This window comes from Drosophila willistoni, chromosome 3R (assembly GCF_018902025.1).
Source record: "Drosophila willistoni isolate 14030-0811.24 chromosome 3R, UCI_dwil_1.1, whole genome shotgun sequence".
In the NCBI taxonomy this organism is placed as follows: Eukaryota; Metazoa; Arthropoda; class Insecta; order Diptera; family Drosophilidae; genus Drosophila; species Drosophila willistoni.
The window spans coordinates 7,964,536-7,991,018 of NC_061086.1; the positions used below are offsets into that span (position 1 = coordinate 7,964,536).

Below are 26,483 nucleotides of genomic sequence, written 5' to 3' on the forward strand. Positions count from 1 at the left end.
TAAAAAGCGATTTTTCTCATTTGTTAAATAAATTAAGTGAAAATCTCATAAGTCATATTCTAAAAGGGATATTCCACATTTAGGACTCTCCTGTAAAGCTTGTATAAGTTCAACACCATTGAAAGCATTCCTGAGAATAAGCTCCCCTTGTTTTATGTCCCCACTTACTGAAGCTTTCAGAGAGAGTTTTTCCATTTGGCGCCAATTCACCTCGCTTGAAAGACTCGTTTTGTGGCTATTTACTTTTCCCAGGATATTTCAACACGGATATAAAATCATGGCAAGGACTTAGCACGCATTAAACAACATCAAAATAAACAAACAATTTCGCAGACAATTGCTTCAAGCAGTTAAAGCGGCCGCAACGAATTGTGGTCGTTGTTTGTGGTAAAGGGGATGGCGTGGGATTATCCTGCAGAGAAGTGCGTCAACGAGTGGAACGAGTCCTTGCTCTTTATTTGGTCGTGTGCCGTACTTGGAATACACAGAACTGATTTCACAGATGAATTTGCTTTGGGTGCTCTGGTTTGGATGCAAAACGCTAATCGATATGTTCCAGATACGAAAAACTCAACGCTTGGGGTTGATAGTGCCATATCCTGGGAGTGGGACTGTCACTGTGCTTGATGTGTTCCCGCCGTTCCTTGACACTATCAATCTGTTTTTTTTTTCCCCTTGTACGTGAACCCTTCCATTCAATTATTTGGACATGACTTGTTAAAGTTTATTTAGATTTGAGATAATTGTTCATGACTCAGTTATCTACAGAATGCATTTAGTATATTTTTTTACAGGTAGCGTTATATTTATATAGATTTGAGTTGATTTATCCTTGTTTTTTGTTTTATGCAATTTTATGAAAATGAATTTGCTGTTCAGTATTTTGCTACTGCCACTAAAACTAAATGACCTTAAGCATTTTTGAATTATTAAACAGTATTTTATGATCTTTCAGAAATATAATTTCTGTTATATTTATACCATGTTTTAAATATTATATGGAACATAAAATAAGTAACCACTTCAAAATTCATAAATGGGTTTGAATATTGATTCTCAATTCAAAATAATGGCTTGAAAATTAATATACCCTATATAATATATAGATTATAAAAGAAAAGACCAGTTTAAAATTTATTAATAGTTTTTATACCCTTGCAAAAAGACTATATTCCGTCCGTCCGTCCGTCCGTCCGTCCGTCTGTATCAGCGTAAGAGCTAAAAGAGCTGAAATTTCGCATGTACGCTTGTATATACTGCACAGTTTGTATATCTCGGATTCAGCCAGATCAGATCACTATATCAAATAGCTCCCATACAAACGGCAAAGTCACGAACAGTGACTTTTCTCAATAACTTCGTTATTTTCTTAGCTATTGTCGTGAAATTAAATATTTACAAATTTATTACACATATAAACGACTGTGCCAAATTTGATCAAGATCGGGTGACTTCAGTATATAGCTCCCATAGGACCGACCTATCGAAAACAGTGACTTTTGTCAATAACTTCGTTACTTTTGAAGCAATTGTCATAAAAATGTATATTTCTCAGTTTAGCATAACTATTAATGAGTGTGTCAAATTTTATAAAGATCGGGCGACTATATCATATAGCTCCAATAGGAACAATAGGTGGTGAACAGTGACTTTGATCAGTATCTTCGTTATTTCCTAAGCCGTTCTTTCGCAAACATTAGACCTTTTACACAAAATCCTTGCAAGGGTATACAAACTTTGAAGCGGTCAAATTTAGCCCCGAACCTCTGGTTTTTAATTAATATCTCCTCTCAAAATTATGGATTGGAATTTGTACGTAGAATTGGCCAGATCTTGGTCGGGAATGGAAATATTCTACACTCCCATACCTTAATTGAGTTTTCATGCTTGCACAAACTTTTTTTTTAAGCCGCTTAAAAATCCCTTTTTATGTTATAGCCGAACTATATATCTACCCAATTAATTTGTTTGACTGCCTTTAAAATGTTCATTTCGAACAATTTATGCAAATCAAATACGAGTTGAATATTTATTTTTATTTTTCCCACACTCGATGGACTCGGCGAGTTTGTCGGGATCTTTTATTTGAAATGCGATAATTTAATTGTGGCCCAATGACATATCCACCGCAACCAGAACCAGTCTTCTGAGTCCAGTCAAGTTGAGTTGAGCAGGAGCGGAGCACGGGGGGTTGGTCCTATTGTTCCTGCAACGATTGCTAAAAGTTAAATTAACAATCGTGTTTACATTGGTTTGTAACAAGATTTCACTTAAGGATGTCAGCTTTGGGCCAGCGCCGTGTTGCACGCACAAGAATAGGCACTTATCCTGCATCAAAACTGATTACTGTCATCAGTTCGAGGCGGGGATGGAATGAGGGGTGGCAGGATCGTTGTAGTGTGTGTGTGTGCGGAGTGTGCGCCGACGCGTGCACCAGCAAATTTGTCTGGTAATGAAAAGGTTTGCGCGCATCCGTTCGTCCTTAACATATTGTTGTTCGGTTGCGCATTGGTTTTTCGCGCCTCGGGGTTACTACACGCGACCGGGTCGCCCGCAGGGGCGGTTCTTGGTCCTTGGTGACACAGCTAATTTGCGAGTAAACCATAACATCAAATAAACATAATTCAATTTCAACAATTGCCTGGTCCGTGAAATGGTTGTTGACAATGAATGTGAATGGTCTGTGGTTACAAGTCCCTAGCGTGATTTTGTTAAATGATCTGTAAAATGTAGCGGCATGCTAGCTCAATGTGATCTATAGAGTTAGATTGCAGTCCCGTGGGAATCCTCTTCAACAGGTTGGAGGTTGATGCCGCTATATACGACTCCAATTACTGACAGATATGCCAAAGTTTTGCTTTGCATATGGCGGTAAAGTTATAGTCTGTGCAAGGGTTAGAGATGATATGATGTTCCCCTTTTTTTTCCTCCACTTTCGTTTGCCTGTCTCGTTTACTCCTGTTCTGTATCGGCTTGGCCGTACCCCTCATTCGGTTTATAAAGCTGTCATGGAAAAAAACATGGCGGTCGCATGCTGTGCGAAATATAATGGCAAAATGTCAAAAACAGGTGAAAGCACAAAGCACAAACGGATAACTGAAAATGAGAGAAGATATTGTTGGCTAACATGTTCAAACAATGCCCTACACCAAAGAGAATGCTTAGCTAGTAGTTTACTTAAAAGAAATAATCAAATCTGTTCTAAAACTCAATATCTTAAACAGAAGTCTTCGACAGCTTATCATGAAATTTATAATAACGATAATTAACTTTAAGTTGGAAGGCAACATGGACAAGCAAATATGCCTTAGTTGTTTCACACAACATCCTCCTTGGCAAGGGAAAGTCACCCTGTACTTGACAGGCTCCGCCCATTGAGTTTGTGTGTACAGCGAATAGAAATGATTTCAAAGGATGCTTCAGGGGTGGGTTGCATCTCTGTGTAGCCTGGTAGTTGTGGCATTTCCAATTGGAACTATAAAAGCCACCAAAATCCCAGGAGATGTGCTCATTAGACATTGAAACTTATTGGACAACGGAAGTGCTAAAAGTGGATAACAAATTGCAAAGAAAATGTCCCGCAATCAATTACCAGATTCATCCTCCTCTCCACCTATTAGGTAAGATAAATATTATTATGTACAATAAAGTGATAAATAGGCTGAAGAAACATGTACATAGATGAAAAACGTAATCAAAATCTTAAAGAAGCCAGTGCCTTAAAGTAGGCAACGTGTAAAATATTAATTCCAACCCACAAAAAAGTAGCCAAAAATTCGAAAATAAAAAGGAATTATCATTATAAAATTGTGAAAAAGAAGTCATAAAATAAACTGTGAAATTTTTAACCTAGCATTAAATCTTATAAAGTTCCCGCCGGCAACTGAAACGGATTTGTGTAAATCAGCCGCTATATCAATTTCAATCCTTCATCCTTTCACATAGCCACTTGCCGTTCCACAATTTTGACGACGATCTCATAAATGATTTACCCTCTTGCATCTATGCGGGTCAACATCAGAACTCTGGGGTAACTGCTGGAAATGGCAATGGCAATAATGGATTGCGCCTCAACTCGAATAATTTGCGACACATTCAACAGCACTATTTGCAACATGGTGGAGGTAATTCTAGAAAACATAAAGGATGTCCAAAATTGGAGAACTAAAAATATAACTTAAATATGTAGAAAATCTACTCGACTCTTCAACCAATTCGTTGGCAATGCACAATTCGAATAATGCCACGCCCATGATGTGCAATAGTCCCAGTGCCAGCAGCAGCGGAGGAGGCAATCCCGGTGGAGCAGGCGGAGGAGGGGCAGGTGGCGTAGTTAGTGGCGGAGTATCTGGTACAGCAGCAAGCACATCCGGAGCAGCTGCAAATGCTGGTTATGGCACAGCTGCATCCAGCTATAAGATTCAACGACAACAGGCCAGTGTCAGGGAAAGGAAACGCATCCAGAGGTCCGCACCAACTGGGTACACTAAATGGTCTTTTCCATTTTACACATTTGTGATATTAATTCCTCGCGTTTGAAAAGATTCCTAATAAGCATTTTTCTTCCATGTGTGTGCCTGTTGCGCTCTGCAGTAGCATAAATTCCGCCTTCGATGAGTTACGTGTCCATGTACCAACATTTCCATACGAGAAACGTCTAAGCAAAATTGATACTCTACGATTGGCCATTGCCTATATATCCTTGCTGAGAGAGGTCTTACAAACAGATTACGATCCGCTCACATATGTGGAAAAGTGTTTGCGTGGTGAAATCAAAGCAGATCGAGCCAATTGGAATACAAGTGGTACGATCAGTCAAATCAGTTTGAAAGTTTCGTAATTGATATGTATATCTCTTCTATGGTTCAGATTTAACAGCTCGTCTATCATGGATAAATTGGGAGAATCTGGGTGTTCATCCGGGACGGCGAACATTGCTTACTTCATTGGCTTTGTCATCGGAACCCATGTGCGGAGCACACTGCGGCATGCCCTAAGATATATAATTGGGTAGAAAAACACGTATTAACTCGTATCTAGTCATTCCTGTTAACTACATAATCTTCCCCCTTAAAAAACACAGTCTTCCTGTCTTAGTTTTAAGTCTTCGTTTAACTTAGTGCATTTTCAATAAATTTAATATAATATTACATATGCATAAAATAAAAAATTTAAAAGTATAACAAAAAAAATTATAAACGTCGAAAGCTGTTTAGATCGAATAACCCTTTTGAATATAGTTTCATCATATATACACAGTTTCATGTTTTATTCTATGCAACTTAAGTTTCGCATTTGCATTTATTTCAGAAGCACATTTGTTTGTTTTAGTTTAGTTTTTGTTTTTAACACTTACTACATAGTCGATAGTTTTTATTTGTTTGGTATTACAACTCAGTGAATCAATTCCTCAAATAATATTACAGGATATATATATCAGTTTGTAAATAGTATTGAGAGTGAGTATTAATACGCACGAGTATGCAACTACACACATATAATAAATATAATATAACAATTTAAAAGCAATTTGTCGTCCGTTTCAAGTACATATTGTTTATCTACTACACACAAAAATGTACATACATAATATACATTAAATACCTTTTAATAGGTATTATCAGTATATAGCGTCTTATAATTTACATTACTAAAAATATACATAAATACTTCTTTGATCAACAATGAAATTAATTAAGAACACAAATAGTTGTGGTTGCTTGTTGCTTTGTGTTTTTCCTATTTTGTCCCCTGTTTGTCTGTTGCAATTTATACATATTTATAATTGAATGTGGAAGATGCGATACTTAACAAAATTTTGGCTACTGCTACACACAGACATACGAATTTGGTACAAATTTTGGTTTGGTTTGTTTGGGGTCATAACTTTTTGCGTTATTTTTCACTAATACTCGAAATGCATTTTGCTACAATGAGGCAACAATCTCGATATATGTATATAGATGTATCTGTTTATGCGTACACATAAAATATAAAGACATAAATACTCACACATTTAAACTACGTTACTAATAATTGAATTTTTCGATTGCTTTTCCAATTTGGTTGGTTTTTTCTTCTTTTTTTTTTTTTTTGATTTGTTTGATCATTGTTCCTCGTATTTGTTCTTATTTAGGTGGTGGTTTTGTTTAGTGCGGCAAGTTTACGTAAACTTTCGAGCTCGCTGCGTTTCAAACGCAATGCGAACATGGCATTAATAAAGCCATGACAATCGGTAACGATGCTATCCTGGATCATGACATCACGAAAAAGGTTGGCCAATGCGGCAATATCAGTGCACTCCAGAATGGCATTCTTGTGAGTTACAAACATGGCCAGAGCGGCACGAAATACAATTTTATAACCCTCGGCGAAAACGCAATCCCATATCCTTAGCACCGTCTCAACGGGCAGAACTTCGGCGAAAATGCAAATAAACCATTTAGTTGCAATTACCGCATATGGTAGACCTAGACAAGTGTTGGATTATAAACACAGTTTAAAGTCAAATGTTTCAAAGTTATTTTATTGTTAATCTTACCCATATTCTCCACAACCCGATTGACAGCGGGAACTCGCCTTATGACCAGCTCCTTAAAGACCGCCAAATCTCTCAACAGATTGGCCATATTATGTGAATGATATTGGGGCACAATGTTCTCAACAATATGCTTGAGCAGCCAAAACGATTTCTCCTCATCGTTAGTGACAATTAATAGTAAACCGGCTATATAATTGAGACCCTGACAGTAGCCCACGTCACGATTATGATGCGCATAGGCAATTAGTATATTATATAGACTGTCCTTTTTCGTATCGAAATAGATATTGTCGGGAAAAGTACGAGGTAGATCGATTGATATGGAATCGCTTATTTCCTTATTAAATTGCTCCAACTCTAATAAACTTTTATATAAATTTGGATTTAGCTGCTGTGCAGCAGCAGCTCCGGATATTTTCATCCATACATCGGGACGGTAGGGTCCAGGTATACCCTTGCGTATATAACGCTTTAACTTAGCATCAATATTACTGAGATCAAAATCCTTTTGTTGTAATATAGCCTCCCATTTCATGCGACGACGCGTCAATGTCTTCAAGTAACCATCCATAAATTTCGAATAAGCCTTATAATCGAAATTATCTCCCCGCTTGAAGCCATACTCGTCGACATCACTACAAAAAACGAGATTAGAAAACATTAATTAAAGCTATTAATTAATTAAACATTGTGTGACTAAAATAGCATTCACAACTAGTAACAGATTTGTGTAGTCTGTGATTCAGTTTTAAAACATTAGAATAGAAATGGTTTCAATTGACTGCCTTCATAATATATGAATTGGTGTAAAATCTCATTATACATGTGTATATGTCAGTGTGCTAGGGTCAATGGCCTGGGAAAGGCCATACTTTTATTTTAACCACATTTGTTCCATTTTTCGTTGTTGCTATTATTTTTATAGTTTGACTCACCTAAACTTTGAACTTGCGGTCGCATCCATATGAATTTCTATGACTAGAGTTTATTATTGCTCACTTAATTATTTGTGGTTTTGGACCGGGGAAGGTTTTGAGACTTGGTTCTTTCTTGGCTTAAACGACGACGACAACGAAGACGGAGACGATGACGATGAATATGTTGTCAGTTGCTTGTAATTTTTGGATTTCCTGTTGCTATTGTTATGGTTGTTGTTGTCGAAATCATGGCCCAAAAATGATTAATATTGTGCGCACGTTTTGTCGTCGTTGCAACTTGCGCCCAACTGCAATTGGGCCTTAACTGAAAATTAAATTAAACGTCAATAAAGAATGCTTGGGCTGCCTACCACTTGCCTGGTCTGGTCTGGCCTGACTTGGCCTCTTCATTTATTTATAAATCACATTTGCCTTGTTAGTGCCACTTTACCTGCTTACTTTGCCTGCCTGCTGCTCACACTGTTCTTCGTCCTTGACAAGTGGCCCTGTTATGTGTGGCCCACCCACTCGTCCACTCGTTGTTGCTGCTCCTCAATGGTTCTTGTTGTTATTGTTGTTGTGGGCGTTTTAGCGCGCCTCCTCAGCACGAGCACTGATAACATTTACACGGATAGATATAGATATACTTAGGTATACAAATGTGGGTGGCTATGGCCTCAGGTGTGCGCTTTGCAGAATCTCATCTAATCTCTTCTGTGACACATGTGATGCGCTTATTCACGGCAGACGTGAACTTTTCTTTTTACGAATAAAATATACTATGGTCAATAGCCTCCGGATTAATACAAACAAATTATGAAATTTAAAACTTAAAATGGGTTTTTTTCTCTCTTTCTGGGTTTTTTCTTTTGGTATTTTCTGGTATTTTTACTCCTCTGGTATTTTGCTTGTGTATTTTGTAACTAGTTCATTCATAACAGCATCATTTGCGAGCACTGTCACAACATAATATATTTAACATTTGTGTGTGGGAGCAACTTATGCAATTAAATTAATTTAGAAAACAAAATTCCGGGTGTACACAGACACACACTCACACAAGAAATAATACACTCGAAATGCTGCGTACAACGTCTTTGGGATTGGTGGCAGCCGTTGGCGTGGCTGTGAAATCCCAGGAGAAACCAGCTCCACAAGTACAAACACAAAATCCACTCCTCTGCCGGCCCAGTGATTTGCCCATCTATGGATCCTTGCGTGAATCTAGGTGAGATGCAAATTAGGCTACCGCTTCAATCTCAGCAGCTAATATCTGTATTTTCCTCAGTCCCAAGTCAGAGCGACGCACCCTCAGGGATTCAGCCCTGCATCAGAATCTTGAGGGCGGAGTGCGATATGTACGACAGGAATTGCAAACTGGTTACAAAGCTGTTGCCGATCAGGCCAGTGTCGTTGGTGATTATGTGGATACTGCCAAGGCACACACACAGCGAACGATTGACATTCTAAACGAGCCACAGAATTCGCTGCATCGAAGTGGAGCTATTGTTGTGGGCGGTTTGGCGGGTTTCATCTTTGCTGCTCGTGGTGGATTCATTAAGAAGGTAGTCTACACAGGCATTGGCGCTGGAGCCGTTGCCTCGCTCTGCTATCCTCGGCAGGCGGAGGAGAATGCCCGTGTTGTTCTTTACGAGGGTCGCAAGATATTCGCTGTCGCCTACAATTTCATTAAGGGCGTCAAGCCCGGCGAGGAAGTGCCCATGGAGACCATCAATAAATTTCCTACCTCAGTGGAAGATTTAAAATATTTGGCCCTGGACCTGGTCGATGAGGCCAAAGCTGTGCTATTCCCTAAAAAGAATTAGTCAAACGATACAATACGTCGACGGAGCAATAAGAGAACCGAACCGGCCGTGATATGTGCTAACAATTTAAGTGAAATCCTTTGGTTTGTGTCTTCGATCATTTTATTTTGATTTCTTGTGATCATTATTTACAACTTTCTATGCAATAACTTCTACATATATTTAGATCTTTTGAAATCTGTACCATATATTCGCAAAGGCTTTAAATATCTCTAGCGGTTCCAATTTTTCTCCAATTTTTTTGTCTTTCCTGATGCGAGAAATAAACGTGGTGCGTGGCGTCGCGTACTAAAAAGTAAAATTCCAATTTATCTTCATGTCTTCATTGTGATGTGATGTGGTGTGGGACGCGAGAATCTGCGAATATGCCATTATCTTGGATGGTATCCGAGTGGATCTTGAGTGATTAATTGTTCAACTACCTGGGCGAGTGTCAAATGTCATTGACGCTCGTTGAAAAGTGAAATTTTTCGCTTGGGAACGCTGGAAAGTGGCAAAAACAAAAAACACAAAACTGAAGACGACTGACAACCCACGTGCAAATCGATTGTGATTGTGCCCAATCATTCAAACGGGTAGCCTCCTCGAGGGCAAAACATGGGCAAGAGTTGAAAACTTTTTAATGAATAGATTTTTGTATACATGCTTGCCAGTTAAAGTTTGGATAGATCAATCAAAAATGCATTGTCATCAACGTTTTACTATACAGAATAATTTCAATAAATTTATATTTTCATCGTCTAATTATATAAACTTGTTCTTTGGGCAAGATACAATACCTACATCATCTTTATCTTGATCATCATTATGATGTTTGCATGCAAATTGTTGTTGTTTTTTTGTTTTGTTTTTTTTTTATAAATATATAGGTTTTTGTTTAGTTAATGAATTTAAATTAAATATTACTAGACTAACATACCAACAACATTTATGGAAAATGATAATGACTTTTTCTGTTTATGATTCGGCTATGTACAAATATTTTCAATGTCATTAATATATATGTATGTATATATCAAAATATCAAGGGTCTAACTTTACTAAGGGAAACATTTTCGCTAGACTAAACTTAATGGGATTTTGACTGTGAGTGTGTGTATATATGTAAGTGTATGTGGGTGTGTCTGTGTATGTAGGTGTGGGTGTGTGGCAATGTCAATTATTAAAATTGAAGCTAACTAAGCTTAACATTCATTTAAAATAAATCACACAAACTTAAAGATACAACTTGATAAATTAAAACAATAACAAAAATTTCAGGAGTTTTGCTCTATCTCTCTCTTGCTTTCTGTCTATCTTTTTCTCACGCCAATTATCATCTGACATGCTCCAATATCCAGGGTACAAATTTGGATATACGTGTACAAACACCTGGAAGATTAGCCTCGGCACAGCCAATGCCCCAAGAAATGATGCCAGCAAGAAAGAAGCGACCATCCTGGGATTTGGCCTAAAAAGAAAGCATGGGAATAGAACATTTTACATTGGGAAGGTTTAAGGGAATCCTGCAGATCTAATAGAAAGAATATATCCAAAGAATATCTAAATTAATAGATATTATTATCAATTTTCAAGGATGTAAACGTTAGACAAAGTTTGGACTCGGTAAAGAGTCCAAAGAGAAGAGAATAAAATGATAGTGCTTACTTGTAGTGGTCCACCTGAATCGCCTTGACAAGAATCCTGGCCGCCTGTCTCATAGCCTGCACATAGAAAGATATCTGGTATAAATTCCTGGCGACCTGCGCGCAGGAACATCGATTTACAATTGTCATTGCTTACAATGGGCACTGACACCTAGTTAAAAAAAAATAAAGGAAAATAAAGAGTTAGATGCATTTTGATTTTCTTGAAAGTCTGTTCATTTACTTACCTCCTGCAAAACTGAAGGCAATGTCCCCCCCTCACTTAGACGACCCCAACCCGTAACAGTGGCATTCATTCCAATCAAGAGGCTTTCGGTCTCTGGCAAACAAATGGGACTGACATGCGGAGCAAATTCCAATGGTTGCTCCAATTTAACCAATGCCAAATCATATTCATATGTAAAGAAATTGTATTTCGGATGCACCACCTTTTTGGCCACGCCACGTTCAATATAAGGCAACTGCTCCTGTACATGGCTAAAATCATATTCGCCCACACGGATGCGTATCTGTGTGATGAGCAGACTGCAAAAACGGGAAGAAGACCAAAATTGTTGAAGAAAAAGAATCACTACTACTACTACTTCCAACCACACTCACTCGTCCACACAGTGCCCAGCTGTGGCTATCCAATTCTCGTTGATCAAAGCGCCACCGCAACGATGGGTGCTGGAGAAGCCAAAGAACGAGGTGCGACGCACCGACACCTGCCATGGCCAGCGACCGAAGGCAGCACTTTTGCCGCCCACAATGCGGGTCTCTGGACGCGCCAGCATTGGCACACCGCATTCTAAACCAAAAAAATAAAAATAGGAAGAAAAAACAATAACAAATTGGAGTATCAAGTGGATGGGGAAAGGTAAAAGACATGGGTGTAGCCGCCAAAAGGGTAAAAACAAAGTTTAAAAGTTCAGTTGTTAAGAAAAAAAGTGAAATTATACTAGAATTAAAAATCACTTTGTGGTCATTAAATTAGTGTCTGTTATTTATCTCTGTCCCTGGATTCTGGAATCCAAGCTACGACTTAAAAGGTGGGCGTGGCTCAATCTATCTCTCTCACTCCTAACTTACCGCTACGTGCCGCCGAAATGGTCTTTACATTGCCCATTGCTGAATCGACGTCATCGTGGTCGTGTGTAGATGAGTCCGTTATCTCATTGGTTTCTATGTGGCCCGATGTGGCCAGGATGGGACGACGCGTAGGTTGGCTAGGTTTCTGGCTGCTGCTGCTGCTGTTGATGATACTGCTGCTGGGATGACTTGGCCTGGACGTGGTGGGTGTCTTGCTTGATGTTGTTGTTGTTGTTGAGCTTGTGGTGGGCCTCTGATAGGGCTTTGTTGGTTTACCCGTTGTTGTTGTGGTCGCTTTTGTCGTTGTTGTTGTTGTTGTTGTCGCTTTCGTTGTGGTCGAAACCATCGTAGACGGAGACGAGGATGTTGCTAATGATGTGCCCGGCGACAGCTGCAAAAGGTAGCCAGAAGTGAGCAAACATTATGCTAATATCACCCAAAGAAGCCTCGAAAAAAATATATACCCATACACATACATATTTAGCATGCAAAGAATCAATTTTTCATTCTGCCGCTAAATCGTCTTTACCTCTCGTTTGCCTTTGCATCGTCGCGAAGTTTGGATGGAGGCTCCAAAAAAAGGGAAAAGCTAAATTACTATAACGAATACGATATATCCTTTCTAGTCATTATTGAATCTGATATCATGGGTTTATCTGAATCCTTATACCCTTATATTTAATAAAAACATTACACCCATGAGTTTCTTAATTAGAAATCAGGACTTAAAGCTATCAATTAATCTTTATCTTAAAGAAACATTCTGTCATAAGTTTGCATACTTTGAGATCACTTTTAAAAAAGGTTTATTAATTTCTTTAGTTTCATTTTATAAAACTTCTGTTTAGATTTTCTCTATCCCGTGATTATGACGAATAATCAACTGAATATTGATAATTTTCTGACATTTTATAAAAAACTTAATAAATAATTTCAGAACAATTTTTGGTTAATTTATTTATTCCTTGCACTTTTTTTATTTATCTTCTGACCTGCTTCATATACACTTCCCTACACACACACACATACACACCATAGAGGACAATGTAATGTGGCCAGCCCAGCGCCAAGGCGAAATCTTACATCAGCTTGGGCTTTGGCTTTTCTGCAAACAATAAAATGTCCCCCAAGGCTGTGGCCCGGCCATTATATCCATGTTCATGGAGTAAATGACCTCGTAGCTCGTTTGTTTCGCTTTCGACATCAATGCATCACCCAAAGAGATATATTTTGGAGAACGGGGTGCAGAGGTGGGGGAAGGAGAGAATAGGGAAAAAGGACAGAGGCGAAGATGGCTCGCGTATTTACATACCTGCGGCCTGGTGGGGTTTGTCTGCCCTGAAAGAGTCATCGATGTGGTTGTTCTCCTTGTTGTTGTTGTTGGTGGTGGTGTTGTTGTTGTTGTGGATATTGTTGGTTTTGCTGTAGTTGGCGGTGGACGCTCATAGACAATCGGCTTCTTTGTGGGCTTTGCCGGCTTGGAGGGACGACCCGGCATTGGCAAATTGACGATACCAGGCTTGGTCCAGGCGGTGGGTCGAGGTTTTGTAATAAAGCTCGGCTCGGTGGTCATGTGCCAGTGATTTTGATGTTGTTGTTGCTGCTGCTGTTGCGTTGATGTATGCCAAATACTATCTGTTTTTTTTTTATGTATTGTAAGTCATCATAACAATGCCCAATCTAAGTATATATGTACATATAATCTTTTTAGGAATACTCACTGGATATAGATGAACCACCCTGGCTGGCCGCTGTCTGCAGATCCGGGGCCGATGTTGGCTTGGTATGCGGTGGCGGATGCGGCCTGGACAATGTGCCCTGATGATGCGGACCCGAAGGACGAATTACCAAAGTTCCAGCACCATGAGGTCGCTCGATTGTGGTCATGCCGCTAAAAAATACAAGTCCAAAGGTAAGTGGTTTGTTCTTTGTTAACTTTTCATATTGTTCTTATATATATTTAATGTTTATAAATTGCTAAACATTCAAAACTCTTTAAAATTCTTTAATTTAGGACTTCGTTTTGATAGGCTATTGAAATGAGAATGAAATAATAGTAAACAAACTAGTAATACCCTTAGAATACTTCGGGCTTAGATTATTAAACTGCATATTGCAAATTGCAGAAAAATTATTTTCAATCTTTCAATTACTATTGTTTTAAATAAAAAGTCTGAATTCACAAAGAATCCATCGATACTTGAAATTGTTCCAAATGGTATAAATTAAATTCCTATACTTGATCTAATTCTAACTATTGTAAGTTCAAATACTTACAATATACTTCCTAATTGAATTAAGTAAACTTTCACGTTCACTTTAGTTGTCTTACCCTTTTCTCTTTCTCTTTATCGTTTGTATGCTTACCTAATCATTGGCTTGTGCGGTTGATGCGGTGGCCTCGGCCTTAAGGTCAGCGGCTTTGTGGGCCTTGTATAGGAGAAGGCTGTCTGGGGTAACACAATGTTGTCCGTGTAATTGTGAGCACAGCACGAACCGAACATAAAGGAATCCACACACATGCCAATATGTTGGCCCTCTGACTTGATGCACTCCCACACGAACATGCAGGTGCCTTCGACACGGCCGAAGGAGCATGGCTTCGGATGGAATTTAAAATTCTGACTCCGCTGGAGTAGCTGTTGTCGTTGTAGATCAGCCAAATTGGCGGCATTGGACACAGGTGTATAGTAGCCATCTAATCGATGTGGACTTCGATAGAAGTTAACCAGCGATTGATCATCCTGATAATGCTCCTGCTGCTGCTGCTGCTGATCTGTATATATTGACTCGTATATGCTACTATCCTCTGTTTCAGATGGGGGCGTAATCAGCGCCAATGTCATCGGGGCCAGGCAATTGACTAAGATTAAGGCTACTAATACTTCTACTATTTGGTATGGACAGCAAAATCTCCTTGCTGTGGTTGTTCTTCTTGCTCTCGTTGTTGTAGTTGTTGCTGTTGTTGTTAATGTTGCTGTTGTGTTTGTTGTTATTGCTTTTTTATTGACTAGCCAATGCCGTTGGAGCCACATTTTCGCTAGAACTGGAACTGGATGTGCTGCAGTTCTTCTGGAAAATCTGTAGACAATTTTGTGTGCATTAGACATTGTTAACCTGCCGGAACCCATCAGGCATTGCCATGTTGTATCCCAACTACCCCTCCACATTACTACACCTCTTCACCCCACCTCACCTCACCCCACCACACATATTGAACGCCCTTTTCCCCTTTTGGTTACCCTACTAATTAAGTGCACTTGTCGCAAGGTAAGAGACACAGCAACTACAAAAAAAACTGCAATAAAATAAAAAATAAAAAAAAAACGGGCACGTCTCAGCGATTTCTACTCGTTATGATTGCCGAGTGTTGTTGCATTTTTTTTTTTCTTATTATTATTTTTTAATTTTTTTTTCTTTTTTTCTGCCACTGCACCAAGAGCAACAGCAGCAGCAGCAGCAGCCAGTGACTGGTTTAATTACAACTTTTCACTTTTGCTTCATAATCAGTTTTTTTTTTGTTTGTTTCTTTCTGAAACCAAAAATGAAAAAAAAAATTTATTGTGATCGCACGAATATGTTTTATAGACGACACACGACATATGCTACAATTAATTATCTCTCTTGCCCCAGGTAAGAGTTGCAAGGTGCACCACACCAAACCAAGCTCATCAAAGCGGAATCATTTTCTCAAAATGAAAACAAAAAATTTAATTAAACTTTACTCAATTCCCGCACGCCAAATTAGATGTTTAGACCAAATGAAAACCTGAACCATGATTGTAACTTAAACTGGGTAAACCTGCGATAGGTCTCCGTTTGCCGTTTGCCCACCTGTTGACAACTTACCTGGGTCTGTGTCTGATTAAAGTTGCTTGCTTCATCGGTAACGTGCCGGGCGCATGTCTGCAAAAGAAATAAAAATCATAATACTTAGTTAATAAGTATTAACAGAAGAAGTAGAAGAAGACGACGATGAAGAAGCAACAACAGCGAATAGGTTGTTAGGTTTCTTCTTCACTTTTTTTTCCTTTGCTCGAGAATGTTGAGTGGAATGTGCTTGACTATAATTAGTGGATAACTATAGGTACATCATACAAGTGAGTGGTCATGCATGTGCCCATGGTGCTGTTGAGGTTGGTGCTGGAATGGGCCCACCCACCAAATAGCCCAACAACAGTGAGCCACACAATTCCAGACTTACTCAATTGCCTGTCTTAGTCCAATAAAGATTGCGGTATTAGTTTAAGCCACGATGAGATCGTCATCATCATCATCATCATCATCATCATCATCATTATAAGCTCAGACGATAAGGAAAAGAGCTTATTTAACTTCCTACATACACACCTATTCATATGGATAGCATGTGGCGACAGTTAATCAATTGGATTCTTGGAAATAATTTCAGTGGATAAGTTAGGCAATACTAGACAGTTAACATTAGTTTACTTGAGGGTATTTCCCCCCATATAAATTAACGCATAAATATTTTTCCTACAGCTAACCATTAAAAAATGAACCCAAACTTGTTAATACCGACGAGTCTTAGCTTTCTGTCGGGTCATAAGAGATGCTTCTGAGTTACTCTTGAAATTACAAAAAAAAAATACTCAACTGCTATAACTAAACACTAACTTTGACCTACAAATTGCCAATAATATTAACTTTAAAATAACAATAGATAGAGACATATAAAGAACAAATTGACGACGAACCGAAAATACTCTCACAAATTAAACTACAATCAGTGCTTGCTCTCTCATACGACATTTAAGATCTATGATTGATTTCAGAAATTTTGCATTTCGAACATTTGGAACCTTTTAGAAGCCTTTCCCTATCCCAAAAGATGTCTCTCTCATCTTTCAACAGAATTATTACTGATAGCTTGCTGTTTCGCCTTAATATCACATAAATGATTAATAAGATTAAGGTTTGAGTAAATTTTTTTTTGAATTAGAATCTGTAGAGGAAATATGCAACTAAAACTTTGGCCCTGTTCAGGCTTAATATGGTCTATTGATTTTTATTTTATATGAACGTGAATAAGGTGGAGAAATTTATTTGTAAACGTTAACGGGGGGAGTTGTTGATTTCGAAAAGGTGCAAACTTTTTTAAAATTCTAAATAAACTTTAATATTCAAGAGTTTGTAGCTTGGAAAATTTGGGTAAGACTATACATATATTCGTATATGCTTTAATTCTAAAGAGATTATAATTATTATGACGATGAAAAGATTAATAGAAGACAGAGTTAACATTTTGTTTATGGACTTTTACATAAAAATCTCCAACAACTGCCCAAAAATTGATTTTATTTTCCAAAAAACCATTAAAGTTTTGGTAATTCTATTTTTGTTTTAACACATTTGTTCTCTTTATTTTTCTGTACATACATAGTTAAAGCTTGGGGCACATCAGTAACAAGTAACAAGGAAAAATGATGTTCATCATGTTAATTGAAATTGAATATCAGCCATAAGACCTCATTTTGAGTTTTTCATTTAGCCATCATCGTTTTCATTATTATCAACATCATCGTCGTCGTTTTCTATAGGCCTCGCGAATCGATTTATCAGTTGGGATACTTGGAGCTTCCGATTCCATTGAGAGGCAAAAGCAAACGTAACTCTTAATAACTTTATTGAAAATTTGGGTCTGAAGTGGCATGCTGGCGTGAAGATGGACAACCAGGGAGGGAGGGAGGGTGGAGGGCGATCAAGTGGAGAAGCGGCGGTGGGGATGGTCAGACACACGCCATTGAGCGCCTGAACCGTTGGAAATCGATTTCGTTACGTTTTCATTTCCTCAATGAAGCAGCATAAAAGCTTTTGTTTCTTCTTCGATTTGGAATTTTTTTTTGCAAGAGTTGGACAAAAAAAACATGGCCAAAAGGTAATTACCACGTTTAAACGACCCAAAACAGAAGCAGCTGAGGAATAGAAAAACAAAAACGAAACAAAATGTAGAAACAGAGCCACAGCAGCAATCTTTTGTGCTAATGACTATGTTTAGAGGTTGAAAACGTAACAAAGACGAGTAGCAATCGACTGACAAACACAGTCAGTCAGTCAGTTAGCCAGCCAGCCAGACAGACAGATAGCCAGCCAGACATAGCCCAAAGCAAAAGGCCAAATAATTTTCTAGTAACTATTAGAAAAATTCACCCCAAACAACTTTGTGGCATGCTACGTGCCCGAGTCTAAGTCTCAGTCTCAGTCTCAGTTTCAATCCGAGGTAGCAACAGCAGCAGCAAACATAGCCGCAGTCAGAGCCGCATCTTGGCTAGTTGAAGAGAGTAATTGTAATAACAATTGCGCAATTTGCGTCAGTCACTTGACTCCCCCCTGGCATTGGTTGTTCTCTCGCCCATTTTGCCCCATCACTCCCCGCCCTTGTGGCATCATGCTGAGAGATTGGCGTGTGGTAAAGTGCGGAAAAGTCGCAGACCGTTTATGTAGTTAACCCGATAGGCGTTTTGTCAATCGGCAGTCGATCGACAGGCGATGCGGCACAGATGACAGGCCGCCCAGGCTAATGAAAAAGATAAACAACTGGAACAAGAACATCAGACGCAGCAGCATTGCTGGTTATGGACATGGTATCTCTCTCTCTACTACCCAGTTGTCGGCTTCTTTTGAGACCCACATACTATCCTCATGCCACCTATCACCCCACTCTCCTCTCTCTATCTCTCTCACTCTGACTCCCCCCATCCTCGTTATAATCACTGCGCGTAACGCAAACACAATTTTTGAGTGGCCTGTCCATGTGAAACACATTGCCCGAGGCGGCATTTTAGCTTGGCGATGACTATAACTACCAACATATGTACGTAAGTATGTATATACATAGGTACTACACTCAACCGATATACATACATATATCTTGGTTGGGTTAACAGTAAGTGGGAAAAGTCATTGCACCATCTTCATCAAACCATCAAACCGAAGTTATCAATGTGAAAATCTCGAGAAAAAAGAAAGAAAAATTAAATGAAAGAATGATACTGAGAAGCGGAAGTAATGTAATAGAAAGAAACACTTAAGATCGTTAAAATTTGATAAGAGTTTAGAATGCTTAATGATATTATATAAATTACTCAATTACAATGTAGAAGTATTGTCTAATTAAGCAATACTAATTAAAAGGCCACATTAAACAAATGAAGAAACTTTTAAAACAACGTCAGAAAATATACAATTTATTTAAAAATAAGTTCTATAATTTATTATTTTAAATTCTTTTGCATTCAGAGCATTAAAATAGTATCGAAAACACTCATAATATTTTCGTGTTAGAAAGAAAAATTCCCTATATATTCAATTTCGTTGGATTCTCTGCACCTGTTGCATAACTTTTAGCCAACACTATTGGTAAGCGTATCACGCCTGGTGGCGCCTGATTTTATATGATTGAAAACTGTTTTGAACGCAATACATTAATAAATTATGCGCCAACATAAACAGCCATTACGCATACGCAATGTCGTACCATAGACAGCCCATAGGCTATATAATATGAAAATCTAAAATGTAAAAGAAAAACAACATGTTTTTCCAGCTGTTAAGTGTTAAACCAGTGCCTGGTCCACAAAAATAATACATAAATCACTTTTGTCGCTCCTCTTGTGGCCTCTGGTTTATTAACCTTGCTCAGTAAGAGAGGTGGCCATTGGGGCCACAACTGGCACAGGTTGTCCGACTTTTGCTTTGGTTTCAATCTCCACTCTACTCCTCTTATACACTCATTGATTTTGTGCACTGCACTGCACCGCACTTGCCCCTTCGACTGACCATAGCTTGAAAAGGGCCCCCAGTTGTTAAGTTGTTGTATTTATTATTGTTTTGGGGTTTTTCAATAGACAACCGCAGCCTAAGCAAACCAAACCAAACCAAACCAAAGCAAACCAAACCCAACGCAGGGCAACGCAGCGGAACGTAACCCAACCCAACCCAAAATCGAACCAAACCTATTGCCTTGTTTTCCCATTGTCCAAATATTTACTTTTGTCTAGATGTCTATGCCTCAGCATGACGTTGCAGCTTTTATGGTCGTGTTCTTATAATTTATTTTTTTTTTCTTTTAAAAATGCATTATAATTAATATGGATTTCCAAGTTTGTTGGTTTTTCTCTATGTCCAACTTTACCTTTACCTCCTCTTCTAGTCTCTCACTTCTATCTCCGATTCATTTATTGGCTTAGCAGGTTGGTTATTGATGGGCATCCATTCTAAATAGCTTCATTTTCATTCGTTACGATAACGGTTCAGATCTCTGATTGTGTCTGATAGTCAATTAATTCAATTCAAGTCAATTCAATAGAGTGAAAATTAAAGTTCATGAGTCGATCATGCGGAAGTTGCCAACACGTGTGAGTGCACGAAACAAAAAACCAAATAAATAGAAAAAAAAACAATCACAATTTACCATAAAAAAGCCATCGACTTTTGGTAACTGTAACAGTTAGCCAGATCTTACGTGCCGTCCCAAATCGTGAAGCAATCACTTTTCATTATTGACCAAAAAAAAATGAAGAAAAAAGAGTTTATTTTAAAGACCTTTAAGTTGACCGACTTTGAAGTACCCTAAGGGATGTGCTAAACGGATTTCGAGCCAATAATTCAAACTTTAGCAAAAACAAATCATTTTATTATACTCCATTTCGAAAAATAAAATATTTCACTTAACAAACATTTCGCTGACTCTCATTTAGATGGTCAGGTAAATTTGAAAAACTAAATATACCTCTTTGCGCAATAGATAAAGGGTAGATATAAAAAACCGCTTGAAGCAACAAACCAGCACAACAATGAGGCCCAAGCAATGAGTGTGACAATTTGACAGATTGAAAGTGAAAATCTTCATGCGGACAAACAACAGAAAAAAAAAATGAATGTGTTCGAAGGGACAGGCCTCTTATCGTTGTTAATTTGCATGAAATGCACGTCCAGTTGAAGCGTTCATGCCACCGGCAATATCTGCTGCTGCCGTTGCTGCTGCTGCTGCTGCTGCTGGTGATGTCTACACAGTGGGTCAATCAGCATTCACTTGTCTCTCACATTTTCGAAACAGAGCGGCAGTCGTCAATTGTGGCCTAGAGCTAGAAGATGAGCAGCAAAACCGATAGTTACCATCTCACCGGGCGATCTCTTTCTTTATATATATAGTTTCATAAAATGGGTCTTTAGTTTATGTCACAAGTGTTAATAGTCATAATCGCCGTAATAGTTAGAGTCACCGACTAAATCAGACACTAACTTAATTAATGCAAAATAATTACATGTCTCGCGACTCTTTGCTAAATGCTTTTCTCTTCCCCTTCATCTCTTTCAACAATCGCAAAGATGCTGAGAAGTGGAGAGTAGTCTCCCATTCATTCAGTCATTAGATTCATTCAAGACATCTCATTCAAAGTAGAGATAGCTGTCATAATAATTATAGTTTTAATTACTATAAATGTGACAATGGTTGAAAATTGCAAAAATAAAAAGAAGCAACTTGTTAAATTAATCAAGAGAAATATCTATTTTTAAGGGCAATTTAAGATTTTCACGATTTCATTATATAAGTTTAATATTAAACAAGTTTCATCACTTCATTAAAGAAAAAAAATTTAAAATATATGCAATCTTATGTATGGTCCTGGTACAATCCTTTTTTACTTGGAATGCCTATTTACGGCTCATTAAATAGTCTGTAAATCATTCGTCATTTAAAATGTTCTATGCCTGGTAATTTTAGCATGTTAAATTTTTTCTAATTGGCAATCAATTAGCTTCTAAAGGCTATTGCACTTTGATTGTATAACTACACATAGACAAGGTCTCTGTAAACGTCTTTTTTTTTGGATGGTTATGTTATGAAAATTTCCCAATTTCCTTGAGGCATTTAAATAATTTTGCGCCTTCAGTTACTTATGGCAAACTAATTTTGTACAAATGGAATAATTGGAAGTGATGTGGACTCGCAGAAGGAGGGGAAGCTTTGAAATTATATAACCAACTGAATACAGTTGTTATTGTGTGTGTGTGTGTGTGCGTTGGTCACAGTTTGGTGACTATTTGTCAAGATTTTTGTAAAACGGCAACCAAAAGTAAGAGGACAAATTTCATTTCACGCGCAAGTGAATTGTAGTTTATGAAGGCACTAGAAGCAGCCACAATTTGATGGCAAAGGAATTGCCGAGGGAGTGGAATGGGCTACGGGAGCCAGTAGATTGCAACAATTATTCTGCTCGATGACTTTCGCTAATAAAAAACACGACACATAGCCGCAACAAGTGACAGGGGAGAAGACAACCGGCAATCGGAAGATGGGGAGTCTCTCGTCTTGTCTCGTCTCAAGCCTCAAGTTTTATAATACTCATAGATAATCGCATGCAATTTGCCAGGTTAAATTTATGGTTATATGTAGATGCGTCTATATATATGAGTATGTGTCGTGTGTGTGTGTGCGTTTGTGTGTGAAATGGTTTATAAACAAGAAAATGTTGATTGCAAAAGCATTTTGCAATTTTCAAAACCATTAAATAATAAAATTGAACATTCTTTATGATCAAATAAATTACGTTTAGAAGGTGTCAACTTTTTTATCATTGTTGTTATTGTTGATCAAATTAGTTGCCTAATATGCCAGCTATCAATTAGTTAGTTAGATCTGTCTGTATTAACGTTAGATCAACTAACGGATGCTGGATACCTAATAATTAAGAGACGAACGAAAAGATAAAACAAAATAAATGAAGATAATGAAGAGATTTACTTATGTAAAATACCGTATTAAGTATATTATAGAATATTATGGTGGCAATCACATCAAGAGATTCTATCATAGGAATGAGAGAGATCACCGATTACATATGGAAAAGTTCCATATACAATATGTAAGTATGTATGTACATATGTATGTAGTTGTAGAAATGATGAAGAAGCAATAGAGGCTGGGGGGTGATGGAGGAGACAAAGTGAAAGCGTTTCAAATTCTAAGTATCAACTTACTAGACTTTCAGTTCTTGATTCTGATATTGAAGCATTCGGCGGTTCGTTGAACAGGTAAAGTCTCTCTTTCTCTTCTTTCTCTCGGTTTTCCTTTTTTGTTTCTTGTTTGTTTGTTTGTTTGTTAGTTGTTTTTCACTGTTTCAGAACCGTTGGATGGCTCGATCAAATATGATTTTGGTATTCGCTTAATGCCATTTTGGGCATTTGGAGTGAACTGGTTAATTATCTTCACGTTGATGCACTTTTCTTCAATTCATTTTTAATGGTCAGTAAAACGCATTTATACTGACATACTCTCTTTAACACACTCCCAGACATATATATATATATATATATATATACACACACACACCAGGTATAAAAATATAATGGCAATTTTCTTTTCTTCTGAAATATTTAACTTTAATTGATTTTAATGAGTTTCTTTTTATGAATTTTTGTTTTGTTTATTTTTTTTTTTTTTGAAGCAATAAGATGCACGCCAGCAAACAGAAATTTTAAAACTTTTCTCTTTACCTCTCGATTTTTTTTTCTTCTCTTTAGCTCTTAATTAATTAATTCATTGCCACTTGCAGCTCTTGTTTATGGTATTTATTGAACTTTTTCTTTTAACTTCTCTATTTTTGTTTTTGCTTTTATTGCACAATTTTTTTCTTTAAGTGTTAATTTTTGATTTAACGATTTTTCTGCGTTTTGTTTTTTATTTTATTGTTTTTCACTTTTCACTGGCCTTTCACTAAGGCGGCATTATATCGGTGGGTGTTGAGGATCTAAAAAAAAACAACAAAAACATCAACAAAGATAGAAGACAAGCATTACAGTATAAATAAATTTCAGGAAATCAGGGCAACAAAATAGAAATCACTTTAGAAACGCCATAAAAAGAAAAAAAAACAACATTTAACATAAGGGTGCAGTCCCCGCTTACCTTACCCTGCGCTTACCACAATCTCCCTTCACTACTGTCAATGCGGCTGAGCTTTGAGAAACGAGAAACCGAATTCGATTCGAACCATAATAAGCTCTGAGCCATATAATTTAATGAAACACGCTTGTTGACCCTATTTGGCATACATTTGCATTTCTATATGCTGGTAGCCAAACGGAATGGCCAAAACTTGTCATGTATATCAAAACTTGACTGGGATGCTGAGTCAAACTTTTGAATAATTGGCTCTTTTAGCCACGAATTATGTCGGGTTATACAAAATGAAAATTGCATTTAACCTTCTCCAAACAGATCTGAAAGCTGAAAAGCACAAACCAAAACGAACTGCCGATAATTGAGATGAAAGTGACAACTGCTCTGCACGTGCAACGAGTGAAAAAGACAAATCTAAAAATACTCGTAATAATAAAAAATCAAAATAAATTTATGCAAATCATATTTAAAATTTCAGCATTTTCATATTCGAAGCAAATTCTTAAAATTTGTTGTAGATAATGCCGAGAAAGCGTTTAACAATTTGGCAACCGAATTTAATTTGTTTTGAAATGTGAATGCTGTTTTGCCTTTTCGTTTTTTGGTTTTTATATAATTTTGTTATGGGCACCTTTTATGGATAGAACGACATTTTCGGTTATGTAACAACTTAATGAGCCCTTAAATGATTTTTATAGATTTTCATCTTACCCAATTTTTCAAAAACGGTGAGAAAGGAAAAAACTATCCAATATTAATTTGATTGGATTTTAGTCAAGGATAAATAAAAATTTATAAAGTTGCTAAAACTTTCAACAATTGGCAACTCTTGATTTCGTTTGACATAATTTTTCAATTTGACATAATTGTAAATATAAGTTGTTTTTTTGTCACGTAGTCATAAAAATGGTGGAAATCTTAATCATCTTAATGCTTCAGATCAAATCTTCGTAACTTGCGAAGAATGAAGAAAACACTTTGCTCTATCGTTTCATTTCCTTTTGCTTCTATGTCAGTGTGTGTGTGTGTGTGTGACTTTTCCAACCGCAAATAAGTAGTGATGGTCACAGCTTCCTTCCACCCATTCCCCATCGTTTTTATTCTACATTCCCCACCGAGCTCATTAAATAAGTATTTGCACTTCTTCTGAAGTACAAGTTAACTACCCCACCCAATGGTGCATTTACACGACGAGTGGTTGGTACTTGTCAACAATTAACAATTAACTGGAGTGCAGCTGCCGCTGCAGCTTCTGTTGCTGCTGTGGTACGATGCAAGTTTGTTGCCTAAGTCTTTTGTTTGCTCCCCTTTATTTTTTAACCCGCTGTTGCATTAATTGTGCCAAAGTGCTGCCAATTTTTATTGCCAACTTATCGCTTTATCCAGTCGCAAACAGAGGAAGAGGATTCATTGTCGAGTGTTGAGTGTCGAGTGTCGAACGTTGAATGTGTCGAGTGTGTGCTGAGTGTGTCGTGTGTGGTGGCGGTTTGTTGCCTCTGCCATTTGCCATTTACATTTCCCTGGCTTACTTAATGAGTACCGTTAGATTTAGTTAGCGATGCCAAGTTGATTCTTTCGTTGTTGGTGTTTTTTTTTTTGCAACGCATTGAAAGAACAAACATCAAGCTGCATAGAGAGCAGCCCGCCATCAAAACTAATTTATATGCAAATGCAGTTCAAGTAGCCAGAACTGCAGTAGCAGTAGCAGTTGCAGTAGCAGGCAACAACAAAAGAACCAAGTTTGAAGTTGCAAATTCACAGCGGCAGCGTCAGTCAGTGGACGAACTCTTCAATAGACCGAGAAGGTCTGAGGTCTTCTAAGCTGTGCATCTAGTGAGTTTGCTCTGTCAGCTTCATTTTATTCCTCTTGTTCTTCATGATCTAAGTGGTATTCTCATTCTCTCTGCCTCTTTCTTATTCTCTAAATCTCTGTAAATGTGTCTCTCTCTCCCACTGTCTGTCTCTGTGCGAAAATTCTCTCAATAACAACAACAAAACGTGGCATGATTTACCGTAGAAAAACAACAAAGAAATTAATTAACTGCACTTGTGTGTTTCTCCATATACATATATACATATCTACAAATATATGCAACAGTATGCTCATGTATGCATGTGTGTGTTTGTGTGTGTGTATATGTAAGTGCATTAACTTGGGGAGTAACTCGGCACAGCCCGAGTTTTGCATTTGACAGTCAGGAGCAAGCAGGAAAAACTTGCTTGCCACAGCATTAACTCACTTTTGCCACTGGGAGACGAGGTTTTTCTTTGATTTTTTTTTTCGGTTTTTTTTTTCTTTTTATTTTGTTTTTACGACGTCAACAAGTGCCAAGTGGAGTGCAAATGCAATTGGCAATGCAACAGGCTCCCCGAGACGACCCCTTCTTAGTTGCTCATTGTCCCCGCTCCTATTTGCTAAATATCTTTCTATCTCTTTCACCACTCTCTCTCTCTCTCTCTCTCTCTGTCTCGATGTCGGTCTCGGTCTCTCTATGCTTCTCTTAGCAAATGTTGACTAATTAGTGTGCATGTTGACTGCCAAAGTTATCGGCAAAC

General features: G+C 37.8%; 4 protein-coding genes across 7 annotated transcripts; 2 read left to right on the plus strand and 2 right to left on the minus strand.

Moving 5' to 3' along the window:
• The first annotated feature begins 3,526 nt into the window (after positions 1–3,526).
• On the plus strand, positions 3,527–5,137 carry LOC6651423 (protein twist). Of its 2 annotated transcripts, none has more exons than XM_023180116.2 (5): positions 3,527–3,620; positions 3,946–4,124; positions 4,190–4,481; positions 4,594–4,805; positions 4,870–5,137. In XM_023180116.2, the coding sequence occupies exons 1-5, from the start codon at positions 3,574–3,576 to the stop codon at positions 4,995–4,997; spliced, it is 858 nt and encodes a 285-aa protein (XP_023035884.1). In that variant the 5' UTR covers positions 3,527–3,573; the 3' UTR covers positions 4,998–5,137. The 2 variants fall into 2 exon arrangements, with proteins under 2 accessions (XP_023035884.1, XP_023035886.1); XM_023180118.2 differs by having other exon boundaries at positions 4,190–4,466; positions 4,870–5,136.
• On the minus strand, positions 4,936–8,303 carry LOC6651424 (growth hormone-regulated TBC protein 1). 2 transcript variants are annotated; one of them, XR_006954149.1, is made up of 5 exons: positions 7,910–8,303; positions 7,477–7,783; positions 6,542–7,176; positions 6,013–6,470; positions 4,936–4,993 (listed from the first exon to the last, which is right to left on the minus strand). XR_006954149.1 is itself a non-coding variant. In XM_002073187.4 (4 exons), the coding sequence occupies exons 2-4, from the start codon at positions 7,503–7,505 to the stop codon at positions 6,133–6,135; spliced, it is 1,002 nt and encodes a 333-aa protein (XP_002073223.1). In that variant the 5' UTR covers positions 7,506–7,783; positions 7,910–8,303; the 3' UTR covers positions 5,260–6,132. The 2 variants fall into 2 exon arrangements, 1 of the variants encoding a protein (XP_002073223.1); XM_002073187.4 differs by lacking the exon at positions 4,936–4,993 and having other exon boundaries at positions 5,260–6,470.
• Positions 8,304–8,417: 114 nt separating this feature from the next.
• LOC6651425 (MICOS complex subunit MIC27) lies at positions 8,418–9,591 on the plus strand. Of its 2 annotated transcripts, XR_002724356.2 has the most exons (3): positions 8,418–8,686; positions 8,747–9,367; positions 9,451–9,591. XR_002724356.2 is itself a non-coding variant. In XM_002073188.4 (2 exons), exons 1-2 carry the CDS (start codon positions 8,538–8,540, stop codon positions 9,282–9,284), a joined length of 687 nt encoding a protein of 228 aa, XP_002073224.1. In that variant the 5' UTR covers positions 8,418–8,537; the 3' UTR covers positions 9,285–9,591. The 2 variants fall into 2 exon arrangements, 1 of the variants encoding a protein (XP_002073224.1); XM_002073188.4 differs by having other exon boundaries at positions 8,747–9,591.
• Positions 9,592–10,197: 606 nt separating this feature from the next.
• LOC6651426 (serine proteinase stubble) lies at positions 10,198–23,109 on the minus strand. The gene is made up of 10 exons (XM_023180397.2): positions 23,006–23,109; positions 15,851–15,907; positions 14,369–15,082; positions 13,723–13,892; positions 13,314–13,636; positions 12,002–12,392; positions 11,531–11,720; positions 11,158–11,455; positions 10,932–11,081; positions 10,198–10,734 (listed from the first exon to the last, which is right to left on the minus strand). The coding sequence occupies exons 2-10, from the start codon at positions 15,883–15,885 to the stop codon at positions 10,600–10,602; spliced, it is 2,406 nt and encodes an 801-aa protein (XP_023036165.1). The 5' UTR covers positions 15,886–15,907; positions 23,006–23,109; the 3' UTR covers positions 10,198–10,599.
• Between the last annotated feature and the right edge of the window lie 3,374 nt (positions 23,110–26,483).

Excerpts from the sequence above, each read along its gene's own strand:
- LOC6651424 (XM_002073187.4), bottom strand. The coding sequence starts at position 7,505 with ATGGATGCGACCGCAAGTTCAAAGTTTAG. Across the intron at positions 7,177-7,476 it reads ACCGCAAGTTCAAAGTTTAG|TGATGTCGACGAGTATGGCT; the intron begins GTGAGTCAAACT and ends CGTTTTTTGTAG. Across the intron at positions 6,471-6,541 it reads TCGGGTTGTGGAGAATATGG|GTCTACCATATGCGGTAATT; the intron begins GTAAGATTAACA and ends ACACTTGTCTAG.
- LOC6651426 (XM_023180397.2), bottom strand. The coding sequence starts at position 15,885 with ATGAAGCAAGCAACTTTAATCAGACACAGACCCAG. Across the intron at positions 12,393-13,313 it reads CAAACCCCACCAGGCCGCAG|CTGTCGCCGGGCACATCATT; the intron begins GTATGTAAATAC and ends TACCTTTTGCAG. Across the intron at positions 11,082-11,157 it reads TGCCTTCAGTTTTGCAGGAG|GTGTCAGTGCCCATTGTAAG; the intron begins GTAAGTAAATGA and ends TTTTTTAACTAG.
- LOC6651423 (XM_023180116.2), top strand. The coding sequence starts at position 3,574 with ATGTCCCGCAATCAATTACCAGATTCATCCTCCTCTCCACCTATTAG. Across the intron at positions 3,621-3,945 it reads TCCTCCTCTCCACCTATTAG|CCACTTGCCGTTCCACAATT; the intron begins GTAAGATAAATA and ends CCTTTCACATAG. Across the intron at positions 4,806-4,869 it reads AGCCAATTGGAATACAAGTG|ATTTAACAGCTCGTCTATCA; the intron begins GTACGATCAGTC and ends TCTATGGTTCAG.
- LOC6651425 (XM_002073188.4), top strand. The coding sequence starts at position 8,538 with ATGCTGCGTACAACGTCTTTGGGATTGGTGGCAGCCGTTGGCGTGGCT. Across the intron at positions 8,687-8,746 it reads GGATCCTTGCGTGAATCTAG|TCCCAAGTCAGAGCGACGCA; the intron begins GTGAGATGCAAA and ends TATTTTCCTCAG.